Raw genomic sequence first — 13,891 nt, 5'->3', positions numbered from 1 at the left:
TGATCTTCATTAAACTTTGTCAGAATGTTTTACAATACACTGACACGTTAGGTCATATGGGGACTTTCTAGCTTTTATTGGCAGATGGTCTATAGTGTTGGGCTGAAGAAATCTTTTGTGCTTAATACATGGGTTGCAGTTCAAATCCCGCCGAACTTACTAATTTGCCCAAATAGTGGCACTTGCCCCTTTTAGGGACCACTAGTTAATAACACAGTTGTTCTCATCCACGATTCATTGTCATAAACATATTCAAGGTCAAATTGTCAGGCAGGTGAGCGACTAATGACCAGTATGGTCCTCTTACTGAATATTATTATAGAACTACAATTGAGACATTTTCAGAATGTTGCCCCTTTATATTGGAGGAAATGGTATTGGCTAGCAACATGTTTTGTGAAAAATGTCTCTAGGCAGGACAATTTCTTGTTGAACCTGGCCACGACAGTATGTCTGTAAACATTCTGACCCAGTTTCGAATCATTTTCAGTTGTTTGCAATTTTGTATAGTTAAAGGGTCTGAATTCAAGAGTAACCGAGACTATAATACTTAATGAACTTGGACAAGATATCATACCCATAAATATTCTGACCAAGTTGGAGAACACTGAATAAGAACTTCTAAAGTTTATTGAGTAGACACTGTCAGTTTTTCACAATTTGAGTAAGTCGGCCACCACGAAATGCCCCCCTTGATGCATTCAGTAACTGCACAAGGAACAGAAATTTTTAGGTCATTGTGACCTTGACCTTTGACAAACTGACCTCAAAACCAATAGGGGTCATCTGCTGGTCATGTTAACCTCTCTATTAAGTTTCATGATCCTAGGCCCAAGTATTCTCAAGTTATTGTCCGGAAACGGTTTAACTGTTCTGGGTCACTGTGACCTTGACCTACTGACTTCAAAATCAATAGGGGTCATCTGCTGGTCATGATCAACCTCCCCGTTAAGTGTTGTGATCCTAGGCCCGAGTGTTCTCACGTTATCATCTGGAAACCGATTGGTCTACATACCTACCAACAGACAGACCAACCGACAGCTGCAAAACAATATACCCCTCCTTCTTCGAAGGGGTGGGGCATAATTAGTAAATGGGACAATCTGGATGGTTATCCGACTTGGCAGATATTTTGCCTTTAAACATTCTGACCAAGCTTGATATTGGATAAGAAATTCTAAAGTAAGACAGCAAACAACTTTTGCGGATGATACCTGCCAGATGGTTGGCAGCTGTAGCGATAGAAAGCACCGGTTCCATTTTCTAAATGGTGCTGCAGACCATTGTTTGTCGACAGTCTCAAGGTGTGCAGAAAGTAGAACAAGGACCAGAAATTATTTGTATTGTTGGACATCCGTGCAGACTGATCATGATCTGCACTGTTCGCCATTTCGGTCAGTATCTTTTTGGTAAGCACCACTTTTAACAATTAATGGTACTGTTCAAAGTAAAAGATTGGACAAGTTCATTATAGAAATTTAACGTGAAGAAAATTTCCATATTTATTCCAAGTTAGCAATGACCAAAGAAGAGCACATTCTTCCATTATCACATATAGCAGACATTTTCAACTTCCTCAACATTGACATAAAAATATTAGAATCATTTACATCAGTATAAAGCATGAAAGTACTGTAACCAGCTCTTGAGCTATAAACACTGGCTGTATAAAATCATTTACACAGAACTGGTCTTCCAGCACTTGATACAACTGGTGTTTGTAGAGTAAGCACCCATCAATCCCTTTTGGTAATTCAACAAAATGTTCTACATTTGTCTCTATAACTAGAGATTTTTCTTATGTTTTATTACAGGATTAAGAGACATTTTATCTGTCAAAGCATAAAACTATTACTGTTATATGAAGTATTTTTAATACCAATTTGCATCAGTAGATTTGAAAAGCTTCTTTTTTGATTTGTGTGTTACATTCCACAACATAAATTTATTGACTAAATTTCTACAAGTCCTTTTCAATGATCAGTAAAGAAATATCACTATCAAATTTCAATATGTTTTACAATATATATTCTAAAATTTTTCATATCCAAAACTGTATCCAAACTATATAATGTTCGGACAGGTCTAGAAGAAAATTTTCAAGTATCTATTCTACACCAAAACAGTCTCTCAAACTGACTTCTTCTGATTCAATCAAAGTGTATGCCATTATTTTACCCTCATTCAAATATGTGTATTGTTATGTCAAGGAACTTTGTATCAAAACAGCTGTCTTTGAACATTTGATCAATACAGAAATCATTTTGCATGTTTAAGACAAGGATTTGTAACAGATCTATCTAAATTGTATCTGATCTCAAGTTGGTGTTTCCTGTTTAACCGCCAGATCTCCACCCCCATCTCCATTCACTGTACACTTAGTCACTGAATTCTGAGTGTCATTAACATCAGCTGTCCCTGGTTCCCCTTGATCTCCATTCACTTCCATATTTGTAGGCCCGGCTTCATTGTTCACTTGTATACCACTGCTAGAAATAGTATGGGAACAAACTTGAGCATCCCAGCCACAAGTGAACAGAGTGTTCTCCCCTGACCAGGAAACTCCCTTGACAAAGTCTTTATGTGAGGTACTTCTATACCTGCAAAATAAATGTAAAACTGAGAATACGTAGACACAATCTTCTGCTTGTACAATGTCTTACTGTTCAGGGCTTTTTCCAGCCTTCCCACGGGGCCGGATATCGGGGCCCATTCCCAGTGCTAATTAGGCTCCATTTTTCCCAATTGGAGGCAAGAATTTCCCAATCTAAAGGAACAAATCCCAACTGAAAATTAATTTTTGATCAGTCAAAGAAAATTCTTGCGCTTTAAGTTTTAGTTGCCATTTTGTTCACATAAATTGCTGGAAAAACCAACCCATTACCATTTTTAGTTTTATGGCAGTCTGCACATTGGCAAAAATAAATGTACGATTATGCCGTTATGTAAGTAAAAACCTTTCAAAACACATAAATACATAATAGTTATTGAGTAAGTGGCCAAAACATCATAAAATTTGATGAATCAAGTGCCATAGCTCTGACGAAAATCAATGCACTGGAAAAACTAAACGCCAATCACTGGAAACATTCACCATCATTACAGTACATATACAATATACTAACAAATGTTCATGGTATTGCCAAAAGCATATATCACCGTTGATGTACAAAATACTTACAATTGTTCTGGTTTATCACTTGCAAAACCCTTTACCATTACAGTTAATTACACATATAACTATTTGGGTTTATCACTGCATTAGCATTATACTTACAATTGTTCAGGTTTATCCCCAGAAATGTCCACCACCATAGCTGTACAATCTTCTGATACACTGGCTACCAGATTATTCCTGCAACACAAGAAACAGACAACTGTAACAACAACAAACAAGAGGGCCATAAAAGGCCTGCATAACTCACCTTGGTGTTTGGCATTTGGCAACATGGTGCTAAACCTACTTACTAATCTAATGACAACAAGAGCACTGCAATGCGGAGCAATATAAACCCAAAGGTATTACCTTTGACCCCTAAGTGTGACCTTGACCTTAAAGCGAGCCATCTAAAGTGCGCTCTGCACACCCTCTCAATGTGGTGAAGATTTTTGCAAAGTTTCTTTAAAATCCTTCATGCAGTTCAAGAGTTACAGAGCGGACACGAAACAAAGTCACACTAGAAAATGCTTTTGTAAAAAAGCGCATGTCTCCCCCAATGCAAAGTCCTATAGGCAAGAAGTCAATAGGGGTCAGGAGTGAAAGTCAAAGAGACACTGATGGTTGGCTGCAATAGGGATCATCTACTTGGCATGCCCAGTCATCCCGCTAAATTTCAACACTCTTGGCCTAGTGGTTCTCAAGTCACTGTTCAGGCTCCTGTGACCTTGACCTTTGATCAAGTGACCTCAAAATAAATAGGGGTCATCTACTCTGCATGTCCAATCATCCTATTAAGTTTCAACATTGTAGGTCAAGTGGTTCTCAAGTTATTTCCAAAAAATGATTTTACATGAACAGGCCACTGTGACCTTGACCTTTAATAGACTGACCCCAAAATCAATAGGGGTCATCTACTCTGCATGTTCAATCATCCTATGAAGTTTCAACATTCTGGGTCAAGTGGTTCTAAAGTTATTGATCGGAACTGGTTATCAGTGTTCAGGCCCCTGTGACCTTGACCTTTAACGGAGTGACCGCAAAAACAATAGGGGTCATTTACTCTGCATGAACAATCATCCTATGAAGTTTCAACATTCTGGGTCGAGAGGTTCTCAAGTTATTGATTGGAAATGGTTTTCCAAGTTCGGGCCCCTGTGAGCTTGACCTTTCACAGAGGAACCCCAAAATCGTTAGGGGTCATCTACCCTGCATGACCAATCATCCTATTATGTTTCAACATTCTGGGTCAAGTGGTTCTCAAGTTATTGACCGGAAATGGTTTTCAATGTTCAGGCCCTTGTGACCTTGACCTTTAATGGAGTGACCCCAAAATCGATAGGAGTCATCTACTTTGCATGTACAATCATCCTATGAAGTTTCAACATTCTGGGTCAAGGGGTTGTCTAGTTATTGATCGGAAATGGTTTTCCATGTTCAGGCCCCTGTGACCTTGACCTTTGACGCAGTGACCCCAAAATCAATAGGGGTCATCTACTCTTCATGACCAATCATCCTATGAAGTTTCAACATTCGGGGTCAAGTGGTTCTCTAGTTATTGATCGGAAATGGTTTTCAATTTTCAGGCCCCTGTGACCTTGACCTTTGACAGAGTGACCCCAAAATCAATAGGGGTCATTTACTCTTCATGATCAATCCTCCTATGAAGTTTCAACATTCTGGGTCATGTGGTTCTCTAGTTATTGATCGGAAATGGTTTTCAATGTTCAGGCCCCTGTGACCTTGACCTTTGACGGAGTGACCCCAAAAACAAAAGGGGTCGTCTACTCCAGCAGTCCTACAACCCTATGAAGTTTGAAGGTTCTAGGTCAAATGGTTCTCCACTTATTGCTTGGAAATGAAGTGTGACGTACGGACGGACAGGGCAAAAACAATATGTCTCCTGGGGGAGACATAATGACCTTTGACCCCTAAGTGTGACCTTGCCCTTGAAGCGAACCATCCAAAATATGCATTTTGCACGTCGTCAAGACGTGGTGAACATTTGTGTCAAATTTCTTTGAAATTCTTCACGGGGTTCAAGAATTACAGAGCGGACACAAAATAACTAATGGACGGATGGACAAACTGATGAATACCGGCGTCATAACATATGTCCCTTCGAGCATATAATAAAGAAATGAGCATGTGTTTAAAAAAAGTGGAACAAAAAACAAATGTTCACCAAAAAATTCAATTTTTTTTAAGTTCAGCCATAATACTGATAAATTGAGTTATGAATCCTGACCAATTAACATAATGATGACAAATAAGCACACAAAGTTTCAACACTACAACTCTGCCAGTTTTCAAGAAAAAGTGGATTTAAATAAAAACCTTAACCTATGCACACAATCATGTTATGACAATACCTAGTAAGACTTTTTTTATCAAATCCCCCATGTAGCATAACAGTTTTATAGGAGCTGAAAGGCTTTAACTTGATTTTGTATATATTCAAAGGTAAAAAGCCTAGACCTTTTCAACATCTAAAAGGCGGTCAGGCTGGCCTATATGCAATGGAAATTCATATGACATTAAAAACGTAATTACTGTTGCATGAAATTTCATGGCTTTTGCTAAAGCAGCTATTTTGTCGGGATACAAATTCAATGATTTCAACTTCGGACAATAAAAAGAATGGGAATTAAATTTCTTTGTTGTGATTTAATTTGTGGTTTGACATAACCTTGAAATCAGCGAATGACTGCACAGTATCGAGTATTAAAGCAATTATAAATACAAGAGCCATGTCAGACATGGCTAATCCCCCCGCCGGGCATATTATAATCGAAGGGTGTGGTCCGCATCAGGGGTTTTAAGATGTGGAAGAAAGAATAAGTCAGTAGTGAGGTGGTTTACTGCTAAATTTTATAAATTTTCATGAACAGTATAGCTATGATGTTTTTCTATATGGCTACTGTAAAAAGAAGGAATGGAAAGCTAACAGGGAACAAGAGTGCCAGAATGTCACAATATATGCCCGTCAAAGCAAATTTCTTTACTCTAGCAGCTGCATTTGCAAATGGAATGTTAATTTTGTGTAGAGATACCTTATATATAATAAAATTAATAAAATACACCTAAAACTGGAGAGTAACATCTATGTTGTACCACAGAAAAGTGGTCTTGTTTTTTCCCTAGGGTCAGTTATAACAAGAGCACCGCCTTGCGGGTGCTGACGCTCATCTGATTTTTTTTTTTGTGTAATAGAAATATTGTCCTACCCATGATTTTCTAAGTCTAAAAAGGGCCATCATTCTTGCAAAAAGCAGGATAGAGTTATGTTTCTTGATGTTCAGTGTCCACTTATGATGGTGAAAAACTGTTGCAAGTTTTAAAGCAATAGCTTTGATAGTTTATGAGAAAAGTTGACTTAAACATAATACTCAACCAAGAAAATGATTTTCTAAGTCCAAAAGGGGCAATAATTATTGCAAAAAGCAGGATGGAGTTATGTTGCTTGCTGTACAGGGTCAGCTTATGATGGTGAACAAGTGTTGCAAGTTTCAAAGCAATAGCTTTGATAGTTTAAGAGAAAAAGTTGACCTAAACATAAAACTTAACCAAGAAATCTGATATTTTCTAAGTCCAAAAGGGGCCATAAATCTTGCAAAAATCAGGATGGAGTCATGTTTCTTGCTGTACAGGGTCAACTTATGATGGTGAACAAGTGTTGCAAGTTTTAAAGCAATAGCTTTGACAGTTTAGGAGAAAAGCTGACCTAAACATAAAACTTAACCAAGAAAACTGATTTTCTAAGTCCAAAAGGGGCAATAATTCTTGCAAAAAGCAAGATGGAGTTATGTTTCTTGATGTACAGGGTCTGCTTATGATGGTGAACAAATATTCCAAGTTTCAAAGCAATAGCTTTGATAGTTTAGGAGAAAAGTTGACCTAAACATAAAACTTAACCAAGAAATCTGATATTTTCTAAGTACAAAAGGGGCCATAAATCTTGCAAAAATCAAGATGGAGTTATGTTTCTTGCTATACAGGGTCAGCTTATGATGGTGAACAAGTATTCCAAGTTTCAAAGCAATAGCTTTGATAGTTTAGGAGAAAAGCTGACCTAAACATAAAACTTAACCAGGCAACGCCGACGCCGACGCCGACGCCGACAACCGCTCAAGTGATGACAATAACTCATCATTTTTTTTCAAAAAATCAGATGAGCTAAAAATGTTACAATTTAAGTTATTTATAGTAACAACTAAGGGAAGTGAATCTTTAAAAAAAAAAAAAAAATTGCAAGTCCACACAAAAATCTTTATCAGGAAGAGATTGGTCAAAATACACCTCAAAATTGGATTTAGCATGCTTGTTGTACTACAGAAAAGTGGTCTCGATTTTTCCCTATGACTAGTAATGAAAAAGTTACAATAAAAGCTATTTAAAGAACCACAAAGGGAAGTAATTCTAAAGAAGGGAACTGCGCATGACACTTCGTCTCATGATGGTGTATAATTGTGCCAAGTTACATCAAAATTCCTCCATACATGAAGAAGAAATGCTTCGGACAAAGTCATTCTTGTATCTGACCTTTGGCCTCTAAGTGTGACCTTGACCTAAGGCCTAGTGACCTGGATCTTGCGCACGACACTCCGTCTCGTGGTGGTGAACATTTGTGCCAAGTTATATCAAAATCCCTCTAGGCATGAAGAAGATATGCTCCGAACAAATTTTTTTAAGAAAATATGATAAAGGGGAATAACTCAAAAAATAGGCAAGGTAGAGTTATTGTTCTTGCACAATGCACTTCCTCCCAATGTGTTCTATCAGTGTTTGAAGTTTGAAGAAAATCCCTCCAGTACTTTTGGGGTTATGCTCCGAACAAAATGTTTTAAGAAAATATGATAAAGGGGAATAACTCAAAAAATAGGCAAGGTAGAGTTATTGTTCTTGCACACTGCACTTCCTCCCAATGTGTTCTATCAGTGTATGAAGTTTGATGAAAATCCCTCCTTTACTTTTGGAGTTATGCTCCGGACAAAGATCGTTGCGTTGGACGGACGGAGAGCATTTCTAATATCCCCTTCGCCTTTGGCGGGGGGAAAAATAAGATGCCTCGTATCATAAGAGATTATAAAGAACGTACTGAAAAGGTGAGAACTGTATTCGGGTGATGCCTCTGTGGTGGGGTACTATAGAGACAGATTCTGTTACTGCTGTTCTTGTGTCTCGTACAACAAGGTGGCCGCTATCACTTCCTACACTGTATACGTGCTCCTGGCCTGGTTGCCAAGCAACACAAGTTGGTATACTTGTCAGTGGAGATTTGTCTGAAAATATTTAACCAACTATTTCAGTTTCCATATATACACTACAAGTAATATAAGTTATTCTGTGTATGCTTATATTTTACTGAATCAAAGAAAGCAAATTTCCACTTGTTCCACCTCTGATCTTCAGAAATAACCACTAAATCGTATCTCATCAATCAATGCTGTGTTACAGTTAGTACAGATTAGCTAAACATTTCTTTCTAAACTATCTACAATTTTTAAGTGTTCTATTTTGATCGCTTATCCAAATAAAGAGGAACAATTATTTTCTTTCATTTCTGAAAAGGATGTTGGCCATTTTGTCATAGAGTTTGTTTATATAAGTACACAAAAGCTACAAAAAGCAACAGAAACATCATGACGGTACTTGCTTCTAAAACTTCTTAAACTACTGGTATAAATACAGACAAACTAATCAAAAGGATGGTCTAAATACAGACAAACCAATCAAAAGGCAAGGATCAATGAGAAAGCACAAGATAACATGGGGTCAAGTTCATGAACCATTTAAGATAAATACTCCACTGATGACATCATTTTTTGTTGCTCTGTGCCAGAAAGAGGGAATATTTGTACCAAAAACTAATGTTTGTTGAGTGAAAAAATTATGTGGAATGCAGATGCACCGATAAAACCTTCAGCAGCAAAAATCCACAGGAAAGCTGTGCATGTTATGTAGAAAATTAATAGTGATTTATCATAATAAATACAGAATGTATTAAAATAAAACATTTAATTCTTGTGAATGTATAAGTCAAACTAATCTTTATACTGATTTTCATTTTGGAGGAAAAAAAATATGTCCAGTAAGTATTTCATTGAGTTATATTAAAAAACAACAACAATTTGTATAATGACAAGTCAAAAAGCTCCAAGACAGCAGTTTTATTTAACTTTCAATTCAAAATTGTGTAAACTGACATCATATATGCAAAAATGTAAATGCACAGAATTTAGATATCCAGCAAAAAATTTATTCACTTTTTATCCATGCTTTTGAATTTAATATAAACAGTTCCTAGCCCGTCACCATTATACAGTGGATAACTGAATGTTAATGCAAAGTGGAAATGATTTTACAAGGTATTTGATGTGTATTATTACAGCAAGTAGCTGCAGGGTCAAACCAAGCAGACTAGAAAGCTAGAGAATCATGAAGTACTTTGACCTACCTAATCTTGATACAGGCTTTTTCTTTCTGAAATCCCATAAATATATGTTTCCGTCTTGTGACGCAGTTAGACATAGTTCTGGGTTAGTTGGGTGACTTCGTACACAATATATAGCATCTGTATGTGCTGAAACATATAACAAATATTCTATACATTGACACTTTTGATGATCTTACAATAATACAAATATATGCTCAAATGTATTATAATTATTCTTAATATACATGGACACTTTTGATGATCTTACAGATATGTACATGTACTAAAACGTATAACAACTATTCAATATATGTACACATCTGATGATCTTACAGTTATTATATATAATATATATAGTATATAATGTTATTATGCTTACAGAAAGAAAACATTACTGTGACAGTCAGTTGTCTATGAGAAGTACTCAGCAGATATCCATGTGTTATTATACATCAATATTAATCTGTTCACATTTAGTACTTAACAAGAGCATAGCCTTGCCAGTGAGATGCTAATCTGCATTTTTTGTCCCTGTATAATAGAAATATTGTCCTACCCATGATTTTCTAAGTCAAAACAGGGCCATAATTCTTGCAAAAACAATGTAGAGTTACAGTACTTGCTGTGCATAGTCAGCATTTAATGGAGAATAACTGATCCATGTTTTAAAGCAATAGCTTTGACCCTTTAGGAGAAAAGTTGACATAACGCAAAACTTAACCAAGAAATCTGATTTTCTAAGTCCAAAAAGGGGCCATAATTCTTGCAAAAAGCAGGATGGAGTTATGTTTCTAGCTGTACAGAGTCAGCTGTTGATGGTGAACAAATGTTGCAAGTTTCAAAACAACAGCTTATATAGTTTAGGAGAAAAGTTGACCTAAACATAAAACTTAACCAAGAGATTTGATATTTTCTAGCACCAAAAGGGGTCATAATTCTTGCAAAAAGCAGGATAGAGTTATGTTTCTTGCTCTACAGAGTCAGCTTTTGATGGTGAAGACGTGCTGCAAGTTTTAAAGCAATAGCTTTGATAGTTTGATAGTTGACCTAAACACAAAACATAACCACAAATCTGATTTTCTAAGTCCAAAAGAGGCCATAATTCTTGCAAAAAGCAAGATAGAGTTATGTTTCTGGCTGTACAGAGTCGGCTTTTTATGGTGAACAAGTGTTGCAAGTTTCAAAGCAATGACTTATACAGTTTAGGAGAAAAGTTGACCTAAACACAAAACTTAACCAAGAAATCTGTGATTTTCTAAGTCCAAAAGGAGCCATAATTCTTGCAAAAAGCAGGATGGACTTACGTGTCTTGCTGTACAGAGTCAGCTATTGATGGTAAACAAGTGTTGCAAGTTTTAAAGCAATAGCTTTGATAGCTTAGGAGAAAAGCTGACCTAAACACAAAACTTAACCAGGCAACACCAACGCCGATGACAATAACTCATCATTTTCTCTCTCAAAAAATCAGATGTGCTAAAAACCTTGAAAATATGAAGTGAGCTTCATATGGTCTTTCAGTTTCCTCTTCAAACCACCATTAATCATCCTAACAACAGATCAAGAAAGAATAGCATCCTGTTGATGATACTGTTTTGTAAGATTTTTAGAGGAATATAAATTTCTAAGACCACTAATGTACTGGTCTTTATCTATAAAATAATCAAAGCTTTTGAGTGGTCTGTCACCTGATTTATCAGGGTTCAGAATTCAGATGCACAGGAATAGAACCAAGAGGGTGTAAGCCCGAACGGTTAAATATCTGCGCATCAGGACCATGTTTAATCAGACAATTAACCACAAGTTTTCATTCTTACATGCTAATTAAAATATTCTGATATAAGTTACGCTGGACTTCATTTATCCCTGTGGTAATGAACCAGTGTCATGTGGCAATTTGATGGCATAATGCTCTTTCACCTGTCCAAGCATCAACCATTTTTAATTGTTGAATATATAATGGCTTGAACATCTACATTTATAACTGTCAATCAAATAAGCCCTGTTTGAATCTGCATTATTACATAACTCCTTACATAAATTGCCAGTCTATAGTTTGTACTAATAGTCTATTGACTGGTCTATAGTTCAAGACAACTTTGCTGTGCTGATCTCAAAACTCAACAAAAATACCTTTGAATTTATTTTTGATGTCATGTTATAAAACACTTACCAAATGGCTTGCCGGTCAATAGTCAAGTCTATCAGCCCATGGTACTACAGACCTTGGACAAACAGATTTCTGACTACAGACTGGCAAGCAAGTCAGTAAGTATATAGTATATTATATTTACTTGTACTGGCCCTTGAACGCATGAAATCAAGTCCATTTTTTAACTTACCTCGAAATCTAAATATTGATGAGAAGCTTTCTAGATCCCATATTTTTATTCTGAAAAAGAAAATAAATAAAACTTAATAAAACAAACAAAACCAATACATATTCAATAGAACTAGAAGGTCTCTAATTTACCAAACAAACTGAAAACAATTAACTAATGGGACATTTTATAAATTCAAGAGGTTTCATTCCAATCAGCTATATTAAAATCAAAACGCATGTGAGCCTGTCTATACTCAATTTTTTTGTCTGAATGGTAACTTTAAAACTGCTGAAAATATGTAATGAAACTAAGTGATTTAATACAGTGGATGGAAATAAAACAAAGTGCAAACCATAACTCTTATCTTGAACAAGTTTCTAGTTTACTCAGGGCTAGCGCTGGAATGGGCATTTTGAGCAAAATGCTTAAAATGTAATTTGCTCAAGACATTCAAATGCTCAAACTCTAAAAAAAACTACTTAAGAATTAAAATCAGTCATTTTATATAATGTTATTTTGGACCAAAGGTACAAGACAGACTGTGACAAAACATCAATAAACAAGAGGCACGTCCATGGTCATTAACACCATCAGTGACAATAAACCTGTGCCTCCGGTAATTAAGCCTAGATTTGGCAGTGGCCAAGGGTTTTGTCTTCACCAGCAAGTTGGGCTAATGACATCACAGTATGGCTAAATATAAACAAGGGTCATTGTTTATTGGAAAGCCAGTCTACCTTACAGTGATCTATTAGTGAGAAGGGAAATTATGTAATTTATTTTAAATTAATGAATAATTGATAACTTTAAGTTATACTAATTATTTTGGCATTTCTATGTAAATAAGATAATCAGAAACTTATTTTCACATAATGAAATAATGAGAACTTATTAAAAGAAAAATGCAAGTTTTTATTTTTTCAAATTCTGTCTGGAAATTGTGATTTTAGAAAATGTGACTTCACTCATCTAAAGCTTGCAAATATGTAAATAACATTTGTCTAGAACTGAAAACAGAATGTGCATTTCAAAGTTTACAAAGCAAAGCATGAAAAAGTCACTTTTGGCAACATACTGAAAAGGAAAATTGAGCATCTCTCACAGTTTGTTTAGCTACATTGGCACTGATTAATGAATACACATGGATCAAAGGTGTTTGTTTGTGGTACAATCATGCTATGATTGAATTTCCTTGATTGAATAAAATATAGGAGAGATCGTGTTTGTATACAAATCCGGTGTATTTTCTATTTTTAGAACTGATAAGACAGTGATCGGGTGGGCAGAAGCCGATCGTCCATGTTTTTTGTAAACAGTGATGTTTTTCTAACAGTCTAAACTTTCTTAAAACACAAATTACATAAATAATTTTTTGATCAATGGAAAGGTTATAAAACAAGCAATTTATTGATTACTTTTAATTGTTATTTCGAAATAAAATGGATTAATTATGAACGCTTAACTTACACTGTTTTTCTAAAGGTTGTGAAAATCACTACGCCGCTTTTAAAATTATATGTCATTTAAAACGGTTATTATTTGAAAAAAGATATTTGGATACAAAAATATGAAGATCGTTAGTATTTCAAATCTTTTTGAATTTTGAAAATCCATAAATGAGCAAAAAAGTTATTAAAAATTAAAAATTCTGATTCAGCACGCAAACGGTGTTAAAAACATTTGTTTTGCCAACCACCAGATAAACAGATGTTAACGCGTGACGTCACGGCGATCTCTCCTATTGGTCCTTCTGTTATTATCTCATCAAAAGACAAGATTAAAGTTTGATCTTTATTGTTCAAAAAAGATTGATTAAATAAAATTATTTGAATGAGTAATTCATTATTGATGGCAATAAGTATATATTAAAATGTTTTTAAATTCATTTCTTGCTTGTCATTATGGCTGAGAAACTTAGTTCTGAATCAGGTAGTTTACCTCCTGCAAAGAAAGCAAAATCTGTGAAAAGTGAGACTA

At 35.6% G+C, this 13,891-nt stretch overlaps 1 protein-coding gene across 1 annotated transcript in view; it reads right to left on the bottom strand.

Moving 5' to 3' along the window:
- Positions 1 to 1,488: 1,488 nt before the first annotated feature.
- Positions 1,489 to 13,891, bottom strand: part of LOC123551651 (methylosome protein 50-like) — a 32,427-nt gene continuing 20,024 nt past the window's right edge. Inside the window, exons 4-8 of the mRNA XM_045340732.2 lie at positions 11,933 to 11,982; positions 9,615 to 9,740; positions 8,256 to 8,439; positions 3,278 to 3,355; positions 1,489 to 2,600 (exon numbers count right to left, since the gene is read on the bottom strand). Of these exons, the coding sequence (XP_045196667.2) occupies positions 2,318 to 2,600; positions 3,278 to 3,355; positions 8,256 to 8,439; positions 9,615 to 9,740; positions 11,933 to 11,982 (721 nt within the window). The 3' untranslated portion in view covers positions 1,489 to 2,317. The remainder of the gene's footprint in view (positions 2,601 to 3,277; positions 3,356 to 8,255; positions 8,440 to 9,614; positions 9,741 to 11,932; positions 11,983 to 13,891) is intronic.

The sequence above is a fragment of the Mercenaria mercenaria genome, chromosome 4 (genome assembly GCF_021730395.1).
Source record: "Mercenaria mercenaria strain notata chromosome 4, MADL_Memer_1, whole genome shotgun sequence".
Taxonomy (NCBI): Eukaryota; Metazoa; Mollusca; class Bivalvia; order Venerida; family Veneridae; genus Mercenaria; species Mercenaria mercenaria.
The sequence above is the reverse complement of the archived record's forward strand: the minus strand, read 5'-3'. Positions and strand labels throughout refer to the sequence as shown.